The 26,831-nt window shown below is 38.9% G+C and overlaps 2 protein-coding genes across 2 annotated transcripts in view; one reads left to right on the top strand and one right to left on the bottom strand.

The window, feature by feature from the left end:
- LOC148113425 (uncharacterized) overlaps positions 1–26,831 on the top strand; it is a 165,922-nt gene that overhangs the window by 98,246 nt on the left and 40,845 nt on the right. The window lies entirely within an intron of this gene.
- The window catches only part of CFAP47 (cilia and flagella associated protein 47), a 596,979-nt gene continuing 573,252 nt past the window's right edge, over positions 3,105–26,831 (bottom strand). The window contains exons 62-63 of the mRNA XM_087871295.1: positions 15,369–15,537; positions 3,105–3,328 (exon numbers count right to left, since the gene is read on the bottom strand). Of these exons, the coding sequence (XP_087727421.1) occupies positions 3,119–3,328; positions 15,369–15,537 (379 nt within the window). The 3' untranslated portion in view covers positions 3,105–3,118. The remainder of the gene's footprint in view (positions 3,329–15,368; positions 15,538–26,831) is intronic.

Below are 26,831 nucleotides of genomic sequence, written 5' to 3'. Positions count from 1 at the left end.
AATATTGGGCTAGAATTCAAAAATGGATTTTAGAAATCATAGGCTGTAGGATAGAATTGAACCCGGAAACGTTTTTACTAGGTATGAAACCAGAGAACTTAAACAAATCTAATTGGTATCTCGCTCTCCACATCATCATTGCAGCCAGGATCTCGTTTGCACAAGAATGGAAATCCAAAAATATTCCATCGGAAGCTACGTTAACCGCAAAGATCATGGACTCTGCAGAAGCAGACAAGTTTACCAGACTTTTGCGAGATAGACAAGAATCGGGGTTATATAGGAGTTAGGACAGGTGGTATGCTGGGCTGCAAAAAAGAAATCTTAAGAAGAATGTAAAATATTAATCTTAGTGTGAATGTGGGTAAATATTTATAGGAGCATTGCATGGCAGTTGAAAATTCTTTCTTCTGGATAATCTCTTCTTTTTTTGATGATTTGGTTTAATGAAGGTTTGTACTATCTCTAGGTGAAAATTGATGCTTTAAAACTCTATAGGTATTATATTACTCTCTGCAACGCTATCCATATTGCTATATTTTTTCTGTAATTTTTAATAATTTTCAATAAAAAAATTAATAAAAAAATAATATTCATGACTGGGAAGACATGGTAATAAGGTCAGCCAATGAATAGGCATAGCAACTAAATAAGCCAATTGGGAGTTGAGACAGACTGGAGCCAGGGCATGTCTTAGTCTGCAGCTTCTGATTCTGTGCAGAGAATTGAAACTGAAACCAAGCAGTCTGTGTATGCTTGTCTGCTCTGCTAAAATGAAACTAACTGTTCACTCCTGCCTTGTGTTGTAACTGCTACTATGTTGAAGAAGAACTCCGATATTGATATTGTAAATACTTCATCTATTATTATGTATATAAAGAAGTTAATGAATCCTGCTGCATCAGTTTATCTGTATGTGCTTCTGGATTTGTTTTTTGCAACAAACTCTGACACGAACCCAGACTCAGAGAAACCATTTGTAATTCAGGCCGATGCCAGTGATGTGGCAGTTGGTAATGGTTTTACTCCAAGAGAATGAAGAAGGAAAATTACAACCATGTGCATACACCTCTAGGAAATTAACTGAAACTGAACAGAGATGGGTAATATGGGAAAAAGAGGTTTTTGCAGTCAGATGGGCACTCCTAACTTGGAGACATTTCTTAGAAGGAAGCAAAATACCTTTCAACCGCAAGAACTTGGAAGCACTCAAAATCCCATGGAAAATGTCTCCAAAACAAGTCCAGTGGGCACAGTACTTCCAACATTTTAATTTCACTTTGAAGTATTTACCAGGAAGAAAAAAACTTTTTGGCAGATGCCTTGTCCAGACTACCGCAATACAACAGTGTTAAGGCGGAAGTAATTAAGTCCATGCTCCCAGCCTCCCAATTAGTGGCTGAAGTTGTCACACACTCTCAGACAAAGAACAACCCCTCCACCTTAGACAATGCCACCACCACAGAATTCAAAAAGGCCTTGGAAACAGATGAGTGGTGTATTGCCCATGGACATACTTGCATAATAAAAGATGGGTTAGCTTGGGTGGGAAATAATCTGTATGACCCAGCTAGGGAAAGGCTGAAAGCTATGCAAGCTTGTCACAACTCCAGATTAGCTGGTCACTTTGTAAAAATGTTACATTTACTAAAATGTTGTAAATGTAAACATTTGTAAAAATGTTACATTTACTGAAATGGCAATTCTGGTGGCCCTCATTAAAAAAGGACATAGAAAGCTATGTAGCAAACTGCCCCATTTGTGCTGCCATTAAACGCAAGCATGGGAAAACTCCCAGTCTACTGTAGCTGGTGGCTGGCCCTTCAGCACCATGGGGAAAGATCTCCATGGATTTCATTGTAGAATTGCCTGAGAGTTCTGGAAACACAGTGATCTGGGTTGTTACAGACCTTTTCTCAAAGCAGGTTCACTTCGTCCCATGCCAAACGATCCCTATGGCCAAAGCCTTGGCTAAGCTATTTTTGGTCCACATATATCGCTTGCATAGGGCCCCATGACATATTATTTCTGACAGATTGGTCCAATTCACATCCAAATTCTGGAAAGCCTTTTGGGGCCTACTCTGAGCCGAACAGGGACTTAGTTCTAGTCATCATCCACATCTGCTTCTTTTGTCCTTGAAAGGAGCTGTTTGCCTTCACAAGGTCTACAAAATGTGATAAAGCTCTCTGAGAAGCTTATGAAAAAAACTCTTTAATTTACAAGTTTTATTCAAAAACTTTAATAAAAAACTTGATGGGCCAGCAACAGTTTTGAATCAAATGCATTTTCACTGAAATGGGCCATAATCTATGCAACTCTGATTAATGTAGTCCATATTCATTCCAATAGTGCTCACAAATCTTATTATAAACGCCATTTATTAAGCGTACTTGTACATGTTAATAGGTGACTGAGATCTCAATTATGTTCATGACTCAGTTTAAAGCATCTTTAAACTTAGAGCATCTTTCTCTTTTATTTGTCCAAGCAGAACTCAGCCAAATTCCCAGTTCTGGGACTATTGATAAAATTTCACTCTATTCCTGCCAATGAAGCTGATGCAGCAGCTACAGTAAATCTGTGATTCTGCCAGTTCATATCATCACTATTATAAATAATTCTAAAATGTGCTGTTAAACATTCTAGGTACTTGCAACTTTTTATAATCTATATTTTTATGGATATGAAAAAAAATCAGTAGATACCAAATTGAAATCAGCATAAAATAGTAGTTTAACGATCAACAATATTGCGCTGGTAATAGGAAATAATTATAGTACTTGTTAATAACTTTGATGTTCCTATTTGTGTGCATGAACAGCCCAAATCATGCTTTGCAATGTCTTATACTTAGCTAACATTGAATTTTATTTCTACCCTAAAAATAGATGAAATACTATATAATTCCACAGTGTTAGGCATTGTGAAAATAGCAAAACTCTCTTCTTCATGACAGCCACTAGATCCCAAGAACATGGAAAGATTTACACTTTTTTTTTCCAAATTAATGAAACAAAATTCTTCATTAATTGCTGAGTAACATAATTGTAGTATATCTGTATATCAATATTTTTCTACATTTTTCATAAGATAAAAAATTATTTTGTATAAAAGTTTATTTTGTTCTTAAAATGAGAGGTGCCCCTTTAATTGGGGAGGACACACTGGTGGATAAGATTTTCATATTTTCCCGTACAAAATTGCGCTGTCGCACTGTTGCTGATCTCATGTACGTATTCCTACAAATTACTTTTGCTGAAGAAGTGGGTGGGATAGTCTTTGGGAGTAGACCATTAATTTCATACATCCATTGAATTGCTGCAGTCTGAAAACATAGAAGAAAAGATTCAATAAAAAATTATCATTTGTTACTGTGAACCATATACAGCTATCTGGCACAATGCCTGTAATTATGTCTTTCATTGTTTTCCATGTGGGGTGCTACACTGTTGAAACTGCACCATAGTGAAAATAAAGCATTACCACGCATAATAAGAAAGGACATTTTGTTTTATGTACTAAGAGCAGCATGTTCAAATATGCATACTGTCTAGCACCCCAGGTAATCTTGCACTTGTTAATGTACCACAGTTTGGAATTGGGGTAAGCACAAAAAATAGCATAAACTTTTAATGTCTTAGTTTGACTTAATGAGTTATCTCATAATATGGTATAGAAAAAGCAAACTGTGAGTACCCTGTTTCCCTGAAAATAAGCCCTACCCCCAAAATAAGCCCTACTCAAGAACCAGCAGAGCTAGCTGGCCATCCATTCCATGTGGTTGCTTGCAGTGTCACGGCCATGAGGCAAGGTGGGGGGGTGGAGATGCCCCACACCTCTCACCATCTTACCTCAGGGCCCCTGCAGCCAGGCCATCCATGTCCCGACACCTGCCTCATGGCGACAGCACCAACAGCCATATGCAACAGGAACCCGTGGTCACCAGCCGATTTCTGTTTGCTCGCAGCTGCAACATAGCAGGAGACTGAGTGGTGTGCTGGTGCCATGTCTGTGAGACAAGGCAGGTGTCAGGACATGGATGGCTTGGCAATGGGGGCCTTGAGGTAAGCCGATGTGGGGTGTGTGGGGCATCTCCACTCCTCTGCCTCGCCTCAGGGCCATGGGAGCAGCACATTGCTCAGCCTCCTGCTCCATTGTGGCCATGAGCAAGCAGAAGAAGTGGGCTGGTGACTATGCAGGCTCCTGCTGGATGGGGGTGCTGAAGCCACCGCCGTGAGGTGAGGCAGGTGTCGAGGCATGGGTGGCCTGGCTGTGGGGGGCCTGAGGTAAGCCGGTGCAGGGCATATGGGGCAGCTCCATTCCTCCTGTCTCGCAGCCGTGGTGGCACTGGTACACTGTGCAGCCTCCTGCCTCACCACAAGCAAGCAAAAGAAGTGGGCCTCCCACACATGGAAAAAAATAAGACAGACCCCAAAAATAAGCCCTAGTGCTTATTTTGGGGCCCAAAAGAAAATAAGACCCAGTCTTCTTTTCGGGGAAACACAGGTAATTTATCCTGGAAACTTCTGTATTTGGGACACATGGATATATTCTTCCAGTATAAAATCTACAGCTGGCAAAGAGCAAGCATTGTATTAGGATTGAATAGCTTTTCCAGTATTTGTACATATTGCATAAGATTCTTACTATAAGAATAGGTGAAGTAGTTATGTTACAACATTAAAACAAGATTTAAAATAAAAATAAGGTGCGAGTTTAGAATGTTGTCTAAATGCTAAAATTACTAATTAGAGTTAGTAGAAACAAGATTATTTAATAAACATTTAATGTTATCTTATGTAAACATCATCAGAAGATGAATCATCTTTTATGACCAGCTTTTATTAAAAAGAAGCAAAGTACTGTGGTTTTGCAACAAAGAGCAGCCTGATTCCACAGTCTTTTTTTTCATAACACTGTACTAGTTGTATCTTATAATGTTATATTGTACTTTACCATTATATCTAAATGAGATGAATGCAAGAGAACTAAATTTATACTGTTTTCATTCCTTCCCAATGGTGGTCACAGAAGATAATGCTGTTGATTATTTCTTAGACACTGGATGTAATTCAACATCCAAGAAATATGAGATACTATGGAATTCATCCTATTTCATCCTGTTTAGCATTTGTATGAAGACCATAAGAGAACAATCCATATTTAGACACAATACTTCAAGAGACTTGGAAGAATTTTACCTGGCACTTATGTAGGATCCAGTTGTCTCCACATTGGTGGTGGGAATTAAAAAAAATTAGGAGCAGCTGCAGCAGTGCCAGCAAAATCCTAAAACTAAGTAGCAGGCTAAATAGCTATATTTCATATATTACATTTAAAATACATTTAACACTTGGGTTACAGTGATCAGCAATTGGGATATCAAAATAAAGATTTGATCAGTAGCAGCAATATACAATCTAGTGCACACAGACATACACACAAGATTCTTTTCCTTTCTTTCCTCTGAAGGAATCCAATTTACCAACAACAACTCACTACTTTTCTGGACAGGGTCTAGGAGTGACCAATTTGGCACCGCCAGCTCACCACCACCAATTCACCTCTGCCAACTCACCACCATCAAGTTGCCGCAGGATACCTCCACACAATCATCTCGCTGTGGGCATAACTCATCATGGGTGGCCAGAAAGAGAGCTGGGCAAGGAGGTGGGCAGAATGCAGAGTGGTGATGGTGGCCAGGGGCTTCTCATTTTCACACACCCCAGTGCCATTGCTGCCACCACTGCTGCCGAGCTCCAGGTCAAAGTGGTTGAGAACAGCAGTGGTGAGTGGTAGATAGACAGTGGCAGCTGCGGGCATCCCATTTTTCACACACACTGTGACCATCCTAGACTAAGCCAAGTACAAAAATGCCAGGGAATTTTTAGAACCCCAGCACTCTGACAAATTAGCCAACAATAAACACATAGACATAAACAATATCTATAGACTATACAAAAGAGAAAATTAACAAGCCAAAAAGGGAACAAAAAGTCCAAAACATCTCTCCATCAACAATCAGCACACTGATATGAGCATAAATTAACTCCAAGATTAACATCAGACCAACAATCAAATAAACAATACCCCCAATGAAGGAATTGCCAAACAAGCAAACAGTAAATAGCCCAACCAAAGAACCTCTAAGACTACCTCCACCAACATTGTCAAGGCAAGCCATTAGAATATAAATATGAAGTGTCTGCAAGAAAACAACCAAGTTCAGAGAGCACCAAGGACCCCTCAGATCCTTTTCTGCTATGGTACCTGCTTTATATTAGAATTGCCCCAGTCCTACTGGCTTAACATGACACCTTAAAAACCTGATTCCCTGAGCCTGGGGCTCAGGTTTTGTGGTTAAAATTTTATCTTGGTTATGTTGATGATATTGGTTGGTTTTATCTCAGCTCCTTTTAATTTTTTGACTGAATGTTATTTAAGAAGTTTTTGCCAGTTTTATTTAGTGTTACCCAAAGTTATATGTTTGAGATGGGAAACCATATAATTTGAATAAATAAATAAAATCTGCATCCAATTTTGTGTTGTACTACTATTTTAATCTATAGCGTTTAGCTTTAATAGCTGGTTATCAACCACTGTTAATGCCATGTAAACTGCAATGGTTTACCTGGGTCAATATTTCTTTTTGATCCTAGAAATATATATTTGTGTATATGTACAAAGTTATAAGAGTTGTCTTTTTATTAAAACAGGTAAAGGTAATGGGGGGGGAGGAAGTTTATTAAAACATTATTTAAAATGGCTAAATTTTAGAACTATTTTAGGAGAAATCTACTTCTGAAATAAATATAATTTTACTGATGGTTAGCATGAGGTTTTATTTAATATAATATTACAAATCATTAATATTAAAATTATTTAATATTTAATTTTAATATAATTATTTAATAAGGTTATAAGTCTTTTTTTGTATAACTGTCAAGAATCTTGGAGCCTTGGTAGTACAGTGGTTTAATGCATCCTGTAATTAACACAGCTGCCTGCAATTACTGCAGGTTCGAATCTCGCCGGGCTCAAGGTTGACTCAGCCTTCCATCCTTTCTAAGGTAGGTTAAATGAGGACCCAGTTTGTGGGGGCAATAAGCTGACTTTGTATAAATATACAAAAGTATGAAGGCTATTGCTTAACGCATTGTAAGCCGCCCTGAGTCTCCGGAGAAGGGCGGCATATAAATCAAATTTTTTTTAAAAAATCACTTTGGACTGCAACCAGATACAAATAGAATAAACAAATGAATGTATATTGTATTGAGTGACAAGATACAAATCAGGCATTTGAAATCATTCTCAAGACATTCTTAAATATAGGAGTCTGAATTTCTAATGATCTACTTGCTTGCTTGCTGTTTGGAAATATGTACGCTGCTATATTTTTTCATCTTTGATATTGGCCACTGTTTTTCTGCAGGCATTTATAGCCAGAGCACTGCTTCCTTAAAGAAAAAAAAAGTGTCTATAATTGGGGGGTGGGAAATAAAGATGGATGGATGAAAAAAATCCAGCAATCCAGCAAAGCAATCTAAGGAAGCTTTGGAAGAACAGATGCTGTAAAGGTGGCACAGAGCAGAAAACCTTATGCTTGGTTAAGTATGCCTCCCATGATTTATAAAGGCAGTGATCCATGTTCTTGATCTTCATGATTCTCTAGCTATATGTTGTATAGTCATTTTTCAGGTGTCTGCTATCAAATAGTTTATTCCTTGTCAAATTTTATTCCTTCTCCATCCTAAAAATGTATATGTGATCCTTCTTCAGTTAATCATAAAAAACATACTTTATGCAAACAGTTTGGAACAAATGAATGCAGTTTAATCAATAGTGCTCTCAGAAAAAGAGACCCGGGTCATAATATTAACTATTATTGAATTTTGTATTTTATGTGAACTTTACATACCGTACAGAGAAATTGGATCATTCTCATAGTTTGCTTTTTAAAAGCCAGTAGAAGACTTTAGGAAGAAATATTAGCCAGTTGAATTTAATTCTATGATCAACATTACCAAAATTTTACTCAAGTCATATTTGAAAAACAGCTTATGTTGTACTGGAGTAAAGGGAACAACATGAATAAGCATCTTTAAAATGAGACATATTCAGTTCTAACCATACTTCAGACTTAAAAGAAATGATTTACTAAAACAATTTATAGTTTCAGGACTCTTTTCCTCCCAGAATTTATGTACAGTTTTAAAATGTCACTTTAATTATAAGGTAACATTGATATCCTTTTAAGCAGTGGTTCTTTTTTAACCTCATTAGGGAAAAAAACTTGAATCACCTTTCTGTTCTTCTAATTCAAAGAAGATTTGTTTATGTAATAACTCTGGTTTTTCTTCTAGTGTGTGTGTGTGTGTGTGTTTGTGTGTGTGTGATACTTCTAAGCAGTTTATGATATTGGTTTCTTCTTAAGATAAGAGTAGAACTGAGTTTCACACAACTGAGGGAATCCTGAGGGAATAAAATTTCACAGCTGGTGAAAGAAGATTCACCTTTAAAAAAAAGGCTGAGCTAACATTCTCTATTCTCTTTAAGACGTATGGAAGAAAAATCCTCACAGAATTTTTAAAAATAACAAAAAACAGCCTTGCATGGAAGCTCTGATTTCAAATATTCCCTTATGAACATACCTACAGTAATTGTTAAAATAAAGTAAAAACTCACTTTAATATGCCCCCATTTAATATAGGGTTTTGGATGAAATGGGCAAATTTCTATATTGACATCTCTTTAAATGTCTATTACATCTCAAATTGTCTGGACAAGGTATTTACATTTAGATTAGTCTGCATTGGAATTTGCAATGAGCAATGTCATTACAACTAGTCCTTGACTTATGACCACAAAAAATTGTCATTAAGTGGTGTTGTCATAAAATGATCCCTCAGGATATGAATGACCATGATTTGCAATATGCTTCCTTTTTTACTTTGCTTGTTGGAAGTCAGCTGGGAAAGATGCAAATAGTGATCACATGGCCATGGGACACTAAAATTACTGGGTCACAAGTAAATGCCTTATTCTCCAATATGTAAATAGTATATGAACGGGATATCAGGGGTTAATTTATTCTACACTTCTTAATGTATTCATACTTCACCACTCCCATATCTAGCTCCACCCATTGTATATATAAGGAGCTGCACGCACTCATTCCTTGCTTCTATCTGTGAATATTCAGTGAATATAGAATGCCTTGTGTAAATAAAGAGAGATATATTTGAACTATTAATTCTTAAATGATTTATTGAGTCTGATCCTGAAAATATTGCAACAAGCTGGTAGCAGAGGATGGTTAAATTGACTCAATAAAAACTTAAATATGTCTAAGAGAGATAGGCCCAACACCAGGGCATACAGCAAAGAAATGGAAATGGATCAAGAAATAATCGATGAGTCCACAAATGCGATTTCGAGAGAATCTGAAGAATACACCACTGAAGACGAAGAAATAATAAATGAAAATGATGACCGAGAGGAAAACAAAATAGAAAACAACGAACTCAGGTCAGAGATATTAAAACTGTTAAAAAGCCAGAAGAACGATAAAAGCCTCATCGCGAACCTCCAAGATATGCTGAAAAACAGCGGAGCAGCGAGAGAGAAGCACATCGCTACTGAAAAGCCAAAAGATTCAAAAATAGTGAGTGATACGATTACAGACAAAAACGCTGTGAAGAAGAAAAACAGTGATCCCGCGCAAAATTTTGAATGGCAGCCATCTTGGTTTCAACAGACCTCCAGAGTGAGCGAAGCAGAGCCAATCAGAAAACTTGATTCAAAATTTCTGGCGCGAAAGACATTACTAGATAACGAAAATGAAAAAGAAAAGTCAAACACCTCAGAAGGATCAGAATCGGAAAGTGAAGGTGATCCAACAGACACACAAATAAAGTCAGCAATGAAAACGCTTTTTGCTGCATTTGGACCGAAACTAAAGATTACCAAAAAATCAACTAGAAAGCAAGCGAGCAAACCAACGCATCAAAATCTACCCGCTCCCATCCTGACGACGAGAGCACTGACGCCTGAACCCAGAGAGCCCTGCAGATACTGCCCCACACCGCAGATCGATGCAAGCACCAACGCTCTCAAGAGAAGAAAAAGAACAACCGCCATCGTCAGGACTCCCAAGATCGAGCCGGAGACCGATTCATCTGAGGAGGAGCAAAGCGAGCGAGCCGCGACGACGAGAACCTCTCACGACGACTCCAGGAATGAAATGAGCAACGCGCATGCACAGGACTACGCAGACGGTCCAGGAAGACATGAGTTGCTGAAAGGATCGTGCAGACTCGTTGCGAGCATCCCCACGCCGTTTTGTAATTTCCAGCATTTACGAGACCACGGACTACCCCCGGTTGTAAGTAATGGACCCAATAATGTCGAAAACTTGCCCAGTGACTTCCCAAAGCTGAGAATAGATGGCATTAATTTACAAGAATGGTATCAGCAGCTCCAGGTTGTCTTTATGAAAGAAAACTTACTGTTTTTTATCACTAATCCCCCAAAAAGACCTTGGACTCTAAAGTTAGACTGCTTACACCATAGAGCATTTTTCTTATTAATTTCTAGTGTATCTCCTGCAATGTATCACAGCATTAAGCAAAATCTGACCGTCTCAGAGATTATTCAATGCATGTTCAATTTATTTCACAGTGATAGTGTAGCTACTACCACAAGAATGTCTAAAGATTTCTTTTCTTCTAGGATAAAACCAGGGGTTTCCATAAGTGAACATTTAATATCTTTAAACAAAATTAGAGCTGAACTGCATTTAAGGGGGGAGGTGATTTCAGACCAAACGATGAAAAGTGTTATCATCAACTCACTTGACCCATCATGGGATAATTATATGTCACATTTAGACACAATCAATCTAGGATACTTATCCATAGAAAGTCTATCCAATAAGTTAATAGCTGAAGACAATTCAAGGAGGAGTCGCTCTAACAACCACATAGAACACAAACCATATAGTAAGGTAGCTTTTCAAGAAAGATATCATGAAACATTTAAATGCCACAACTGTGGATCCAAGGAACACAATAGGAGAGATTGCCCCAAAATTCCAAAAGAAAGACATAGGTCAGAACACAGAAATAAATACAACTATAGACAGTCTTCCATTGATAGACATAGATATAGAAGCCCACCAAATTATAAAGAGCATAGAGGGGGCAGAGATAATTCAAAGGATAGAAAATCTGGTTCACTGAATGGACTAAACAAACAAGACAACACTAACATACAGCAAACTGAGAACAATAATTGGCTTATTGATTCTGGAGCAACTAATCATACCACTAATAATAAAAGTATATTATCTTCATTTGTAGAAGATAAATTTGTAATAAAGGTAGCTAACCAAGAAAAGGTCCAAGTAATAGGTAGAGGAAATGTAACCTTACCTGGCCTAGGAAAAATAGAGGGGGTATTACTAATACCTGAAATACCTCATAACATACTAAGTGCCATAAAACTAAGCAGAGATTCTGATATTAATATTGTGTTTTCAAAAGGAAAAGCGACCTTGGAGAAAAATAAAATAGATATAGGTACAGTAATGATTAAAGGAGGCCTACCTTATTTAATAACAAAGGAGAAATGGTTACACAACATTGATACAAATATGGAAGATTGTATTGAACTAGATAATGGGAACATTAGTAACAGTGACAATGATGAATGTAAAGTAGCTCATAATCACAAGGATGCACATAATGAGAAAAAACCAAAAATAGGTAAGCCAATTCATGATGAGTGTGCTCATGTTTTACATAGGAAGTTAGGACACGCCAGTTTTCCTGTAGTACAAAAAATGACTGAACACGCAGAAGGTGTTAAAATAAAAAATTGTGAAAACTATTTGGAATGCTCAGTATGTAAGTCTACAAAACTCAAAACTAGTCCCAGGCCTAGAAAATCAACAAGGTCAACCAACAAAATTTTTGATTTAGTACACATGGACCTGGTTGGTCCACTAACTCCATCAATCACTTATAAAAAACGTTACTTCTTAACCATTGTGGACGATTATAGTCGTTATGGATTTGTTTACACATTAAAACATAAAGATGAAACTTTTCAGAAATTTAAAGAATTTTACAAACGCGTAGAAACACAACACAATATCAAAATAAAACAAATCATGACAGATAGGGGATGTGAATTCATGTCTAAGGAATTCTCCCAATGGCTGAAGGACAAAGGAATGTTACATTACACATCTAGCCCATTTTCTGCATTCCAAAACGGAATTGCAGAGAGAAAGAACTCAACATTACAAACCATGATTAGATGCACATTGGAAGATGCTGGCTTAAGCAAACAATTCTGGTCAGAAGCCCTACAATATTCCAATTACACACAAAATAGAACTTGGTCCAGCATTGTAAATAAGACACCATATGAAGTGATGTATAATAGGAAACCAAAATTAGCACACGTGCACATATTTGGAGTCACTGCAGACGTACACATACCAAAACAATTAAGAAGAAAAGGAGAAAATGTGTCTAGAAGACTTAGATTTATGGGATATGAGACAGGTACAAAAGGATACAGATTCATTGATAATAATAACAAATTTATAGTTTCCAGAACAGCTGTGTTCCATGAACAGGCCAACTGGTCTAAAATACATCTTAATGAAATATTCCCAAGCAACAACACAGATACAAAACCCCAAGAAAAAAGAACTATAGAAAAGCAAAATGACAACAAACATAGAAACAAAACCAAAACATGGACAAACAGTCAACACAAAATAAAGACAGTTACATTAACAAAAAAGGAAGCAAGATATTTGCATGATAATAATAGTAAACCTGAAAAAACAATTAGAAACACCAGAAATCAAATGCCAAATAAGTACAAGGATTATATAATGCATATGAACGGAGAATCAATGACACCTAATACATATGAGGAAGTGTTAAAACTTCCTCCTAAAGAAAAAGAAAAATGGGAATTAGCAATGACAAAAGAGATGGAAAGTTTACAAGGATTAGATGTATTTACACCTGCAATTGCACCAAAAGACAAAACTATTATTGGCACTAGGTGGATATATAAAATTAAAAATTTAGAGGGAGGCAATACTCTATACAAGGCTAGATTAGTTGCAAAAGGTTATGCACAGAAATATCCCGAGGATTATACTGACACATACTCCCCCACAGTAAGAACTGAGAGTGTCAAAACAGCTCTAGTTGTAGCATCAGCACTCAATCTCGATGTATTCCAATATGACATACAGACTGCGTATTTACATGCAAAATTAGATAAGGAAATATATGTAAGAGCACCTCACAGTCAATACACAAACAAGAATGAGACTTGGTTATTAAACAAAAGTTTATACGAGTTAAAACAATCTGGTAAACGATGGTATGATTGTTTAGTAAAAGTACTTAAAACTATGGATTTCAGTGCTACTACTGCTGATAACTGTTTCTTTGTTAAAAAGGGTGATGATTACATAGAATTTGTATTGATCTATGTGGATGACATTTTGTACATAGGTAAACATAAAGAAAGAAGAGAAACATTTGTAACAAAGCTAAATGAACATTTTTCACTGAAATCTTTAGGCAAAGTAAATAAGTATCTTGGTGTTCAAATTAGTAAAACTAGAAGGGGATTCAAGCTTTCTCAGAGAGATAAGATCATAGAGCTCTTGAACAAATGTAATCTAAGCGATGCCAAACCCTGTGACACTCCTATGCAGACTGACTTTCTAAGGAATGCAGATGAATCATCCCCTGAGTTCAAAGATAACACATTCTATAGATCAATCATAGGCTCCCTTCTTTACATTTCCAATTGGACCAGACCTGATATCGCTTTACCCCTCAATTTGTTGTCCAGACATGTCAGCAAACCAACAATATACCATTGGGAAGCTGTCAAAAGGATATTAAGATATTTAAAGAATACCTTAGATTTTTGTTTGATATTAGAGCCTAATAATGTCAAGGAGCCAAACCTCACATGTTACGCAGATGCAGATTGGGCTGGAGACACTTCATGCAGAAAAAGTACATCTGGTTATATATTCCTCCTTAACGGTTGTCCAGTTTACTGGTACACTGGCAAACAAGATTTAGTGGCCACTTCAACAACAGAAGCAGAATATGTTTGTCTATCTAAAGCAGCAAATAACCTTGTATGGTTTAATGACTTAATTTCTGACATTTGGAAAAAACCTGCCTTGCCTTTTGTCATGCATGAGGATAATAAAGCGGCTATCGAAATATCTAGATCTGACGCCATTGGACAAAGGTCCAGACATATAGATATAAAATTTAAACATGTGAGACAGTTATCTCAGGATGGATTTATTAAAGCGGTGCATTGTGAGACATCAGAACAATTAGCTGACATATTAACAAAACCTTTGCCATCTAAGCAACATAAATACCTGACTTCTAAGTTATATGTTTTGTATTGTTCTGAATCTGAATGTAATTGGTGTAGCATATCGAATCGGCATTTAGAGGGGGATTTGTCACAAGTAAATGCCTTATTCTCCAATATGTAAATAGTATATGAACGGGATATCAGGGGTTAATTTATTCTACACTTCTTAATGTATTCATACTTCACCACTCCCATATCTAGCTCCACCCATTGTATATATAAGGAGCTGCACGCACTCATTCCTTGCTTCTATCTGTGAATATTCAGTGAATATAGAATGCCTTGTGTAAATAAAGAGAGATATATTTGAACTATTAATTCTTAAATGATTTATTGAGTCTGATCCTGAAAATATTGCAACATACTGTAAATGTGCAACAGTTGACAAGCATGGAAATCATGATGACATGACTGCAGGAATGCTATAACAGTTGTAAATGCGAGGACTGGTTAATAAGTCATATTTTTCAATACAGTTGTAACTTCAAGTGGTTGCTAAACAAATGGTTATAAGTTGACAACTATCTCTACACAAATTATTGAATTTGACCCAAATGTTATTTGTATATTAAAGCCTTCATGCAAATTACATAAGTCACTAAGAATGAATTTAACAAACATGTAGGAGTAACAGTGGCTCATTAAATCAAGGTTTTCTTGTAATACAGTGAAAAAAATGTTTACATTTCATAAACTGATTTATTTTCTTATGAATTTACAATTCTGCAAGTGCAGCATGAAAAATGAATATAATTATGATAATTTCCTAATTTATTAGGAAATAAAACTTTTCTCAGTTGCTTTTGTATAGTAAAGCATGAAAATTTAGCTATAGAAATATTATCTTCATATTCATCAGGGAGGAAAAATATCCTTAAATCTACAAGTATGGTATCAAGAATCTCATTCTTAGGGCGCACCTGTATTACCAGAGTTGCTTTATGTTTTTTGCTGTACATACTGGGCTTGAATCCAACAGTAATGAAGGTTCCTGCTGTGTCAAATGGAAGAAGCTCCCCAGCTTGAGGAGATACAGTGAATTCAGGATCACTGCCTGGTAGAAAGTATGCTGTGTAAGGCTCTGGGTACCTAGCAAAGAAAAAATAAATTGGCCAACAATTAGCATATGCAACAGTAATTCAAAGTAATTTGTGTTCTGCTATAGGATATCAGCAATTAAACATTAATACTATTACACTGCATCCTGTTATTCACCTTTGCCATCTTTGATTTTCCTGAAATATTTGCAGAATAGTAAGAGAAATGACTGCTTTGGAAAAGGAAGTACAATATCATGGCAGTATGTCATTTAAGAAAATTTATATGGCCACAGAACTCATTCTCAGTGACTCTGGGCAGCTTACAAAGATAAAAATCTCATATATAAAACAACAAGAAGTGATAATCCTCCAGCAACAACAACAAAGCCAAATAAGCTACTTCATGGACTCCATCCCACTCTGGGTTCCACTAGGCCCTTTGGAAAAATGAGGTTTTCAGGGCTTTGCGAAAGAGGAGGCCAATCTTATATCTGCGGGGATTATGTTCCAAAGGAAGGGAACTACTACATAAAAGGCTTCTTCTTAGTTCCACTAAATGTAACTCCTTAGGAGACCAGACTCGTAGCATCCCTGCTTCCCCATACTGGGATGTGACTGGGAGAGGACGGTCATTCAAATAACCTGCTCCAAAGCCATATAGGGCTTTAAAGGTGACAACCAGCATCTTGAATTGGATCCAGAAGCAAATCAGTGGCCAAAGCAGCTCACACAAGAGAAATGACACATGTACATACTGTATTTTTTGCACTATAAGACGCACCGGACCATAAGATGCACATTAGCTTTAGAGGAGGAAAACAAGAAAAAAAAAATCTGCCTCCGCCTTCCAGCATCCACCCAGTATTCATCTGGCTAGCATCCTTGCAGCAAACAGCAAACAGCCTGGTCAGCTTCAGCACGTTATCGCAGCCCCAGCACGTGGCTCATCAGGGCTCCACTCTGTTGTGCCCACTATCAGTCAACTGAGCTGAGCTGCTGCCACTGCTGGGGAATGCCGGAGCCTTTGCTGCCAAGCAGTTGATTGGCGGTTGGATCGGTCTCCCGAAATACAGCCAATCAGCTGTTCTAGGCAGTGGGGATCACTGCCTATCACTGCCTATCACCAGCTATCACTATCAGCGCCATATAACTACTGAACAAACTTAATATCTAATCTCTTCTATATAAAATCTAATAAGATAAAACACAATTGCTTGTTGATTAGCGTTCACATGAAATTCATCCAAAGCCAAATGAATTATATCAAGAAGCAGAAAATAAATGTAAATATGCAAAAAATTGACTTACAACCATTTGTTTAGTGACTATTCAAAAATATAACAACTCTGAAAAAAGTGACTTATGACCATTTTTCGTAAGTCGAGGGCTATCTGTATTACTCCTCTTCCCATTTTGTTCCCTGTAATATTCTTGTATGACTGATAAAATTGAAAGACCCTCACTGGACCAAGCCAGGGTTTTTAACCTAATCTAATGAACAAACTAAAATGACCCTCAACAAATAAACCTGAGAAATAATATGTAAGTTTGGACATAAAATTAAATAAAAAGAAACTGGCCATATTATTGTTTAGTAATGTGGAAATCAGGAAAGTGAATGGCCAATATCAAATGGAAAATGTGGTAATTTAGTGAGGCTGAAGGAAGACTTGAATTGAGGATAATAGAAACTACATCCACCACTGTTGCACCAAAATTCCTCCATACTCTTTGTGTAGAACTTTTCTAACTGCATCTTTCATCTCCATTTATTTTGTTGAAGTGATCTGTGATAGCAATAGTCTTCTCCAAACACACATTTTATCTTCAGAGAATGCTCTCATGTGCTTTGAAATATCAGACAAAAAACTGAGAATTAACACAAACCAGAAATTCTAGGCTGATTTTATTACACCTGAAATAAATGATCCACTAACTAGCATGAGAGACTTGAACCTAGTTAAAATGGAAAATGTGTGCGGTTGAAATCGACATATTTTATTTCTCAATTGTACTGTGCTGACTGTACAGTTTAAGATGCTTCATCTACTTACTGGTTGAGTGGGCCTAGGGACAGTTGGTATATAGAAAACAATATCTACAGTAACAAAGAAATAAAATTTCCAGTCATATTGTGAAAGGAAGAAGCAAAACTGTTCTTCTGGAGTTACAGGATTTAACAATTCTTTTTCTCATGTACTAATCTGCAAATTGATTGTGACATCTTTTTAGTGTGATATCTTCTGGCAAAACCTTCATAAAACATTTATTCAGCACAGGTAAGGAGGCATCAACTAAGGAGCAATACGAATGTCCTACACTCAGGGACCTAAATATAATATTCCATTCACTAATTCACACTGGGGGAGAGGTGGGAAAACCTTAAATGTAAATTACTGATTAAAGAGAGGGAAACGTATTTAAAAGGGGAAACAGTATTTAAACTCTATTTAATATGTTATATATGTATCAGGAAAACAGGAAAACATTATTTCCACTATCAATACCCAAGATCTTGTGTGAGATATAAGACCCAAATATTTTAATCCTCACAATTCATAAACAAGTCTGGTTCACAAAATTAAAGGTTTATTGGAGATAAAATGAAGAAAACATGGCGGGAGCAGAGGACCTTATCTTGTGCCGGGGGTGCGCACTCGCTACTTGAGATACTAGGATACTAGGTGGCTCAGATACTCAGGACCTGGGCCTCTGGCTGATGCTGTGCAACGCCAGGTCCGTGGTAAATAAGCCCCCCCTCATTTACGATCTTATTCAAGAGGGGGGAGCGGACCTGGCGGGTATTACGGAGACCTGGTTGGGCCCGGAGGGAGGGGTCCCTCTGGTTGAGATGTGTCCACCAGGCTTCAGAGCATTCCATCAGCCGAGGGCCCAGGGGAGGGGCGGGGGCGTGGCGGTTATTATTAACGAAGGTCTGGGTCCGAGGGAGACCACTGTGCCACAGATTGCCGGATGTGAGTCCCTCTTTGTGAGATGGGGTCATGGGGTTCAGACGGGCTTGCTGCTTACGTACCTGGCTCCCTGCCGCGTGGCAACAGCCCTGCCCGAGCTACTCGACGTGATAGCCACGGTGGCAGTTGATACACCCAGGCTTATGGTCATGGGTGATTTCAATCTGCCGTCCGTTGGTGAAACGTCAGAGATGGCTCAGGAGTTCATGGCTTCCATGACGGCCATGGACCTGACCCAGTTAGTTCATGGCCCCACTCACAGGGGGGGACACACGCTGGACCTGATTTTTGTCTCTGGCCAGTGGTTGAGTGGTCTTATTATAGGGGATATAGACATGAAACCCTTGTCATGGTCAGATCACTCACTCCTTCGTCTGGACCTTCGAAACGCTACACCCCGCCGCAGGGAGGCGGACCCAATTAGATGGATTCGCCCCAGGCGCCTGATGGATCCTGATAGGTTCCAGACGGAGCTTGGGCCAATTCCTGAAGATCTGGCACACGACTCGGCCGAGGACCTGGTAGCTGCCTGGGATCAGGCGGCTGGTGGGGCCTTGGACCGAGTCGTGCCTTTGCGGCCTCTGACCCGGTGTCGATCCCTCGCGGCTCCTTGGTTCACCGAGGAGCTGAGGGAGATGAAACGCCGGAAAAGACGCCTAGAGAGCGGTTGGAGGGCCAGTCTCGCTGAATCTGACCGAACACTGGTAAGGTCGCATATTAAGACCTACCTAGTGGCAATAAAGATGGCAAAGTTTAACTACTTTTCTGCCTCTATTGTGTCATCAGGGAATCGTCCGGCCGCCCTGTTCAGGGTAACCCGCTCCCTGCTCCATCCGGGAGCGCGGGAGGATCCCTTGGAAGGCAGGGCGGAGGATTTCAGACAATACCTGTATGACAAAATCGCTCAGATCCGGGGGGATTTGGACTCTGACTGGGTAGATCAGGGCAGGGTGACGAGGAATAGTCTTGAGAATGTTACCTGGGAGGAGTTTGATGCTGTGACTCCGGATGATGTGGACAGGATTTTGGGGAGACTTAGTGCGGCCACATGTTTACTGGACCCGTGTCCCTCCTGGTTGGTACTGGCCTCCCGGGAGGTTACACGAGGCTGGCTCCAGGGTGTTATCAATGCTTCGTTGAGTGAGGGTCACTTCCCCGCCGCCTTGAAAGAAGCGGTGGTGAGGCCTCTCCTCAAGAAGCCATCCCTGGATCCAGCAATATTGGCCAACTATCGTCCTGTCTCCAACCTTCGCTTCCTGGCAAAGGTTGTTGAGAGTGTGGTCGCGCGACAGTTTCCACAATTCTTGGAGGAAACATCCTATCTAGATCCGTTCCAGTCGGGTTTCAGGCCTGGACACAGCACGGAAACGGCATTGGTCGCGTTGGTTGATGATCTCTGGAGGGCTCGGGACAGGGGTTGTTCCTCTGTTCTGGTCCTGTTAGACCTCTCAGCGGCTTTTGATACCATCGACCATGGTATCATGCTGCACTGGTTGGAAGAGTTGGGGATGGGGGGCACCATATTACGGTGGTTCTCCTCCTTTCTCTCCGACCGGTCGCAGTTCGTGTTGGCAGGGGGGCAGAGGTCGACCTCAAGGCCTCTTATATGTGGAGTGCCTCAGGGGTCAGTCCTCTCGCCCCTCCTGTTCAACATTTATGTGAAGCCGCTGGGCGAGATCATCCGTGGCTTTCGGGTGAGATACCACCAGTACGCTGATGACACCCAGCTGTACATCTCCACCCCAGGCCACCCCAACGATGCCCTTGAAGTGATGTCCCAGTGCCTGGAGGCTGTGCGGATCTGGATGGGGAGGAACAGGCTCAGGCTCAACCCTTCCAAGACTGAGTGGCTGTGGCTCCCGGCATCCCGATATAGTCAGTTGACTCCATCACTGACTATTGGGGGCGAGTCGTTGGCCCCCACAGAGAGGGCTCGCAATCTGGGAGTCCTCCTGGATAGGCAGCTGTCCTTGGAGGAACATCTGACAGCTGTAACCAGGGGGACCTTTTGTCAGGTTCGCCTGATCCGCCAGTTGCGGCCCTTTCTTGATCGGGATTCCCTGTGCACAGTCACTCATGCCCTCGTCACCTCTCGCCTTGACTACTGCAACACTCTCTACATGGGGCTCCCCTTGAGGAGCACCCAGAGGCTCCAACTGGTCCAGAATGCAGCAGCGCGGGTAGTGACGGGAGCAGCCTGGCGCTCCCATGTAACACCGCTCCTGCGTGAGCTGCACTGGCTCCCAGTGGTCTTCCGGGTGCGCTTCAAGGTGTTGGTTATCACCTTTAAAGCGCTCCATGGCATAGGGCCTAGCTATCTTCGAGACCGCTTGCTGCCACCGACAATCTCCCATCGACCCGTGCGCTCCCACAGAGAGGGCCTCCTCGGGGTGCCATCAGCCAAACAGTGCAGGCTGGTGACCCCCAGGGGGAGGGCCTTCTCTATGGGGGCACCTACCTTCTGGAATCAATTGCCTCCAGAGATAAGGAGAATCCAAGACCTTGGTGCCTTCCGCCGTGCCCTTAAAACCTTCCTTTTCCAGCAAGCCGGGCTGGCCTAATTTTTTTTTTAAGTGTTTTTAAGTGTTTTGTTTATTGTTTTTAATTAATGGGGCCAAATTTATATATGTATATTTTAACTGTATTTTAATATTTGTATTTGATGTTTTTACTTGGCTGTTCACCGCCCTGAGTCCTCAGGGAGAAGGGCGGTATACAAATTCAAAACAAAAGAAAAAAAAAAAGAAAAAGAAAAAGTGGTTGCAAGCACGGCCTCTTAGACTCTTCCCAAATGGATTGAGTTCAAAGAGCGCAAGAAGCAGTTTTCAAGCTACACATTTTATACTCCTTTAAGTCATTTCATCTTCTAAAGCAGTGGTTCTCAACCTTGGAAGCTTGAAGATGGGTGGACTTCAACTCCCAGAATCAGCGCTGGCTGGGGGATTCTGTGAGTTGAAGTCCACCCATCTTCAAGCTACCAAGGTTGAGAAACACTGTTCTAAAGGGCCATCATGACAATTTCTCTAGAGGAACATCTTATCTTATCTTGTTTACTAGTAGCTTTGTCCTGGGCGGATGTTTCTATCTAACTGAATTATGGCCTTGCCTTGGACATATGTTCCTGTTTTCCAAGAAAGATTTTTAGCAAGTCATCACATACTGTTTCACTGAATACAATTTGTGGTCATTTTACGACAGTAAGAACATATAGCTTTTTAATACATTACACTTTATAAAAGAGTAACCTATTATTCATTTCCTTCACTTGTGAGCATCATTAACTTATCTAAATAAACAAGCTAGCTTATTTGGAGGCACTGATTTTGGGAGGACAAATTTGAAACTTTAAAGTGGTTGAATTGAAAAACAAGCAAAATAAGTGGAATTTTTCTTTTGCTTCTTAGTCATCACTTATTATGCTGCTTTCAGCCTAAAAGTCAAAATTTAAAGAAGCACTCTTAAACCAAAATACGATTGACTCAAACCAGCACTCAAACAGAAGAATCAATAGGTATATAGAGATCAATGGAGTCACAAGTTTCTTGCAGAATTCCTGATCTCCTTCTCTCACTCAGTCTTTACCAGCAACAGTACAATACAGAATGGCTCTTCATAAATGATCAAATTTGTTTGCAGTATATGCCAGTTTGGATCCTTTATTTAGTGGTGGGATTCAGCCGGTTCACACCGGTTTAACAGAATCGGCACCTAATTTTTTGTGGAGTTTGGCGAACCAGATGAATAGCGTCCATTTCAATCCCTCCAATACAGAGAGGTCTCACAGTCAAACTCTGGGTGCTCCCTCTGGGCATGCACAGCACGTTTGCCTCATTCTGCCCTGCTCAGCCTTGCCCGCATAGCCTCTTTTGCCCCTCTCCGTCTTGCCCCTCCCCTCCCAGCCCCTCATCTCATCTCACCTGAGCTTCTCCTGGCCACTTGCCTCATCTGCCTGGCTGCTTGTCTCAACTTCAGACTCCAGGCGCTGAGAAATTTGACACGTTGCAAATATTAACCAGATTTGGATTTGTTATTTATTTATTTATTTATTTTGATTGCGCTTTTCTTGCTCCCTGAATTTGCTGCAAGTTGAGGAGCTTGCAATATGGATTTCATGGAGCGGGGATTCTTGATACTGGTTGGACTTACATTTCTCTCGAGCGCAGGTAAAATGCAAGGAAGAATGAATAAATAAATAAATAAATAAATAAATAAACAAACAAATAATTAATAAATAAATAAATAAATAAATAAATAAATAAATAAATAAATAAATAAAAAGTTGCATGTGAGAAAGAAGAGATGCCTATTTAACCTGATGATTTCTGATCCATTTCTTGACAGCGGCTTTCTGTTAGCCGCATGAACAAAAGGTTGCTTTTTCACTGTGGGCCTAGGCAAGTTGGCTTGGAATTTGATTGCCCCAAAAATAGAAGCACTGTTACTGCCTGGAAAATGGGCATTGGAGTGAAATTGTGCAGGGCAATTCCAGATGTGAATTGTAAATAAAGTTGTTTCAAGCCTCGGAGAAATCAAGGCATCCCGAATAAATCAAAAAACCAATACGCTTCTTAAAAAAATAATTACATGATGATAACAAGTTTTACTGTTTTGTTTTGTTTTTTGCAAAAACAATTTTTATTTTTATTTTTATTTTTCTCAACACACAAATTACATCTTTTTGGAACAGAGCCCTTATCCGGTCATCAATTTATACAATTTTTTATCATCTTTAACAAGATTTTATATATTCTCTTTTGCCATAATACTTATTTCTTAATCTTAAATCACCTATCTCAACTAATACCATCTTTAAAAAATTTACTCAAATTTACTTAATCAAAACAATTACCCTTCTATTAACCCCCCTTAAATCTTAATTCAATTAATACCTCATAGTACATTTCACAATTCTTACCCTAAATCCTCATTATTAACAATAATTAATCTTAAATCACCTATCTCCCCTATTACCATCTTATAAAAAGTTTACTCTTATTTATTTAATCAAAACAATTACCCTTCTATTAACCTACTTTAAATCTCAATTCAATTAATAACTCATAATACATTTCACAATCCTTAGCCTAAATCCTCACAATTAACAATACAAGTCACACATGTTTATATTTCAAAATCTTATTTCCCTTTCTAAAACTTCCCCACATTTATTATTACTTCATATAATGCTCATTAAAATCTTTATTTCCTTATCACTTCACCAAATTTAGATCCTATCTCTAATCCCAAAAATATAGCAATTTAACATTGAAACATAGTTCTTAATTCAAATAAAACTACAATACAATTTCAATCATTTCCCACAATTCTATCTCTTTAACCATATCATTTATATAAAAACCAGTTTAAGTAATTCTTATTTGTAATTCATAGTCCTATATTATTTCAATCTTCTTTTCTTTTTTACTTAGATAGATATATTATCAAAAACATTGAAAATATTAAAATATTAAAGTTATTGAAAATATTCAAATTATTGCAATTGTTATAGGTATTTAAACAATATCCCAATTTTTATAGTCATCAATTATTCTCAAATAATACCATGTATTATCTTAATAAACATTGATTAATTATGTCCATTGGTATATTTTCTTTTAACATAGTCTATTTCTCATATATTATAGCTTCCATCCATATTTCAATTTTAAGTATCTGTAACATATTCTTCTCATATTTCTATTAACCATTATTAATCTTAATATAGTTATTTTGTAAATCAAAGTCCTGGACTTTTCTATCTTACTCTATATTCCCCAATTCTTTCACTGTTAATCCCAGTGTAATCATCTTTATAACTATTGTTATTCACAATATCGTCTCTAAAAACCTCCTTTTTATTATTACTATCCATCTGTATATTACTTATTCATATTTAATCACGTTGTCTTTGTCTTCTTTATTTCCAGCCGTTGTGTCTTTTTTCTTCATTTTCTTGTCTGCTAGCGTATACTTCATTTCAGCTTCAATGTCCTCAAATTTTGTCCTCCATGTATCATTTTAGTTATTTTTCTTATTTCCATTCCAAGTCAAATACATCAATTTGTTCCTTCTCTAATTCCTGCGCCATTTTATTCTTTTTAAATTGATGTTATCCCAATTATAAGAGTTCCGTTGTGGTTCCCCTTTTCTTCCTCTCCTCCCAAAGTCAAGCTGCCTGCAGACAAAGAAATCATCCTCCACAAATTCTCACGGTTGTTATCTGTAAAGTTCACAATTTTCCAAAACAAAAAAACAAGCTCCAATGTTCCTTTTTACTCCAGAAAGTGTCTCTCTGCAATCCACAATTTCCAATTGTTTTATAAGTATCCATTTTGTTTATTACATAACAGTCTTACTTGGCTTCTCTTTTTCTTTTTGGTTTTAAAAGTATCAAATCTTTTTTAAAGTCCAGTCCAAGTTTAAACTCTTTCCAATCCTTTGACCATGTCTCAATTTTTAACGTTTCCAATTAGTTTTATTCAAAAGTCAATTTTCTATCAGGTCTTTGTCTCTTTAAAGTTACGCTTCAAAATCTTCTTTGCTCCCATGCTCTTTAGCCGCTATTTTATCACTAGGGGTATTGTAGTTAAAAGATGTTTCCCTTGATGTTATTACAAGCCTGGGTTGGCTGTCACTCACCCAACTTTGAAAAACTCCATTCCGTTCCACTTTCCCCCTGCTCATTACTTAATTCAGTTGTCCCAGCTTCAGGGCAGCCGCCATGGCTGCCGCTCTCCACCACCGAGTCACAGAGAGTTCCCTCTGACCTTCAAGGAATTTGCCTGTTCCTCTTGGTCATCTGAGGTGCCTCTCTTTCTTCCCTGTCCCTCCCTTCTGGTCTGAAGACTCATCAGCGGCAGTTTGTCAACCGGAGTTTTCACAGGGTTCATCGGAGTCTGCTAATTCCTCGACTGTCTTGCATGACGCCAAATCGAAAGTCAACAATTTTTACTGTTTTTGAAGCATATAGTAAGGCAAGATGCTGCATTGGACAAACAGCTTGTAACTTCCAAAATCACACTTCTAAAGCCATCGGTTAAATTTTTGAAAGCCTTTTAGTAGCCAACTTTGTTAAGGTTATCTTTTATGCCCGGCCGTTAATGCTAGTCCAAAGGAAATATGCAGACATATTTTTGTTTAGACCTGCATGTCAAGAGAAAATATATATATTTCTCTTGATGTGTGGAACAAAACAAAAAGTTTTGTTTTGCCTTGAGCAGGGAGTTGGACTAAAAGACCTCTGAGATCCCTTCCAGCCCTATGATTCTGTCAGGCCTGCCTCCGTTCAAAACCCTAGAAAGAAAACCCCAGACTCCATTGAAGTAGAGAAGAGGTACTTTTACTGAGTTTGAAATGATAGTGGTGAAAGAAAAGCAAGATCTGAGCCAAAAGGCATGAAAGTTACATATTGAAAGTTTCCCCAAATCCCTCCCCCCAGGGACCCATGCTGAATGTCCAATCCACATCCCGCATAGTGTCATGTGGAGCACATCTTCAGGTGCTCTTGTCCATCTGGAATTCTAGGATGGTTGGCCTTGACTGGGTATAAACAACTCCATTCAGCAGTACAGTAATTCTTGAGAGCAAACCTCCCTTTTAAGTCACATGGGCCTTAATCACACCAGCTGTAAAGTCCTGCCTCTACTTCCCATTCAAGAAAGCACAAACTCTTGAGATAACAGCATTTCAAAAGGAATCTTTTATTGAAAGGAAGTGATTGAAAGATAAAAGCAAAGCAGGATCTAAGGTCCCCTTAGGGAATTCCGTTAGGATAAAGGAATTAGAAACTCCTCCCCTCAGTCCAACATTGAATGAGCCAATCCACAGGTGCGAAGATGATGTGAAGATGGTCATCCTGGGAAGAAGGGACTGTTCCCAGGCGCTTCTCTCTGGAGGCTTCAGAACTGTGATAAAACAGATGGTCCTCCCCCTCTTACACATTCCCCAAAGGTAAATCAAAGCACATGGCAGATAGTTGTCAGAGCTTGGGTAATAAACTAAGGGATTACAGGATATGCAGGAAACAGGAAGAGGGTAATAAGTGAATAGATCCAGGCCCCCCTCCTCACAGAAATGACAGTATCACAATAGGGATCTGACATGCTGCCCCCCCTAGAAAAATGAGGGGTCCACCTGTAAAGACAGCACAAGAGAAACAACATAGTGAGTTATTTGGGTTTGTCAGGGTACTGTGAGTGGAACTTTTTCAGTAATGCAGGGCCCCTAACATGTTTATTAGCTACCCACTCATTCTGGGAGGGGGTAAATGCTTCCAGGCTACTAGAAATTGTGTGGAGCCGTGATGTGTGCAAGAGTCTAGGATTTCCTTAATCTCAGTGTTGTTCCCCCTTGATCGTGATAGGGTCTGGAG

This window comes from Pantherophis guttatus, chromosome 5 (genome assembly GCF_059756535.1).
Source record: "Pantherophis guttatus breed Tessera chromosome 5, ASM5975653v1, whole genome shotgun sequence".
NCBI classification, from domain to species: Eukaryota; Metazoa; Chordata; class Lepidosauria; order Squamata; family Colubridae; genus Pantherophis; species Pantherophis guttatus.
The sequence above is the reverse complement of the archived record's forward strand: the minus strand, read 5'-3'. Positions and strand labels throughout refer to the sequence as shown.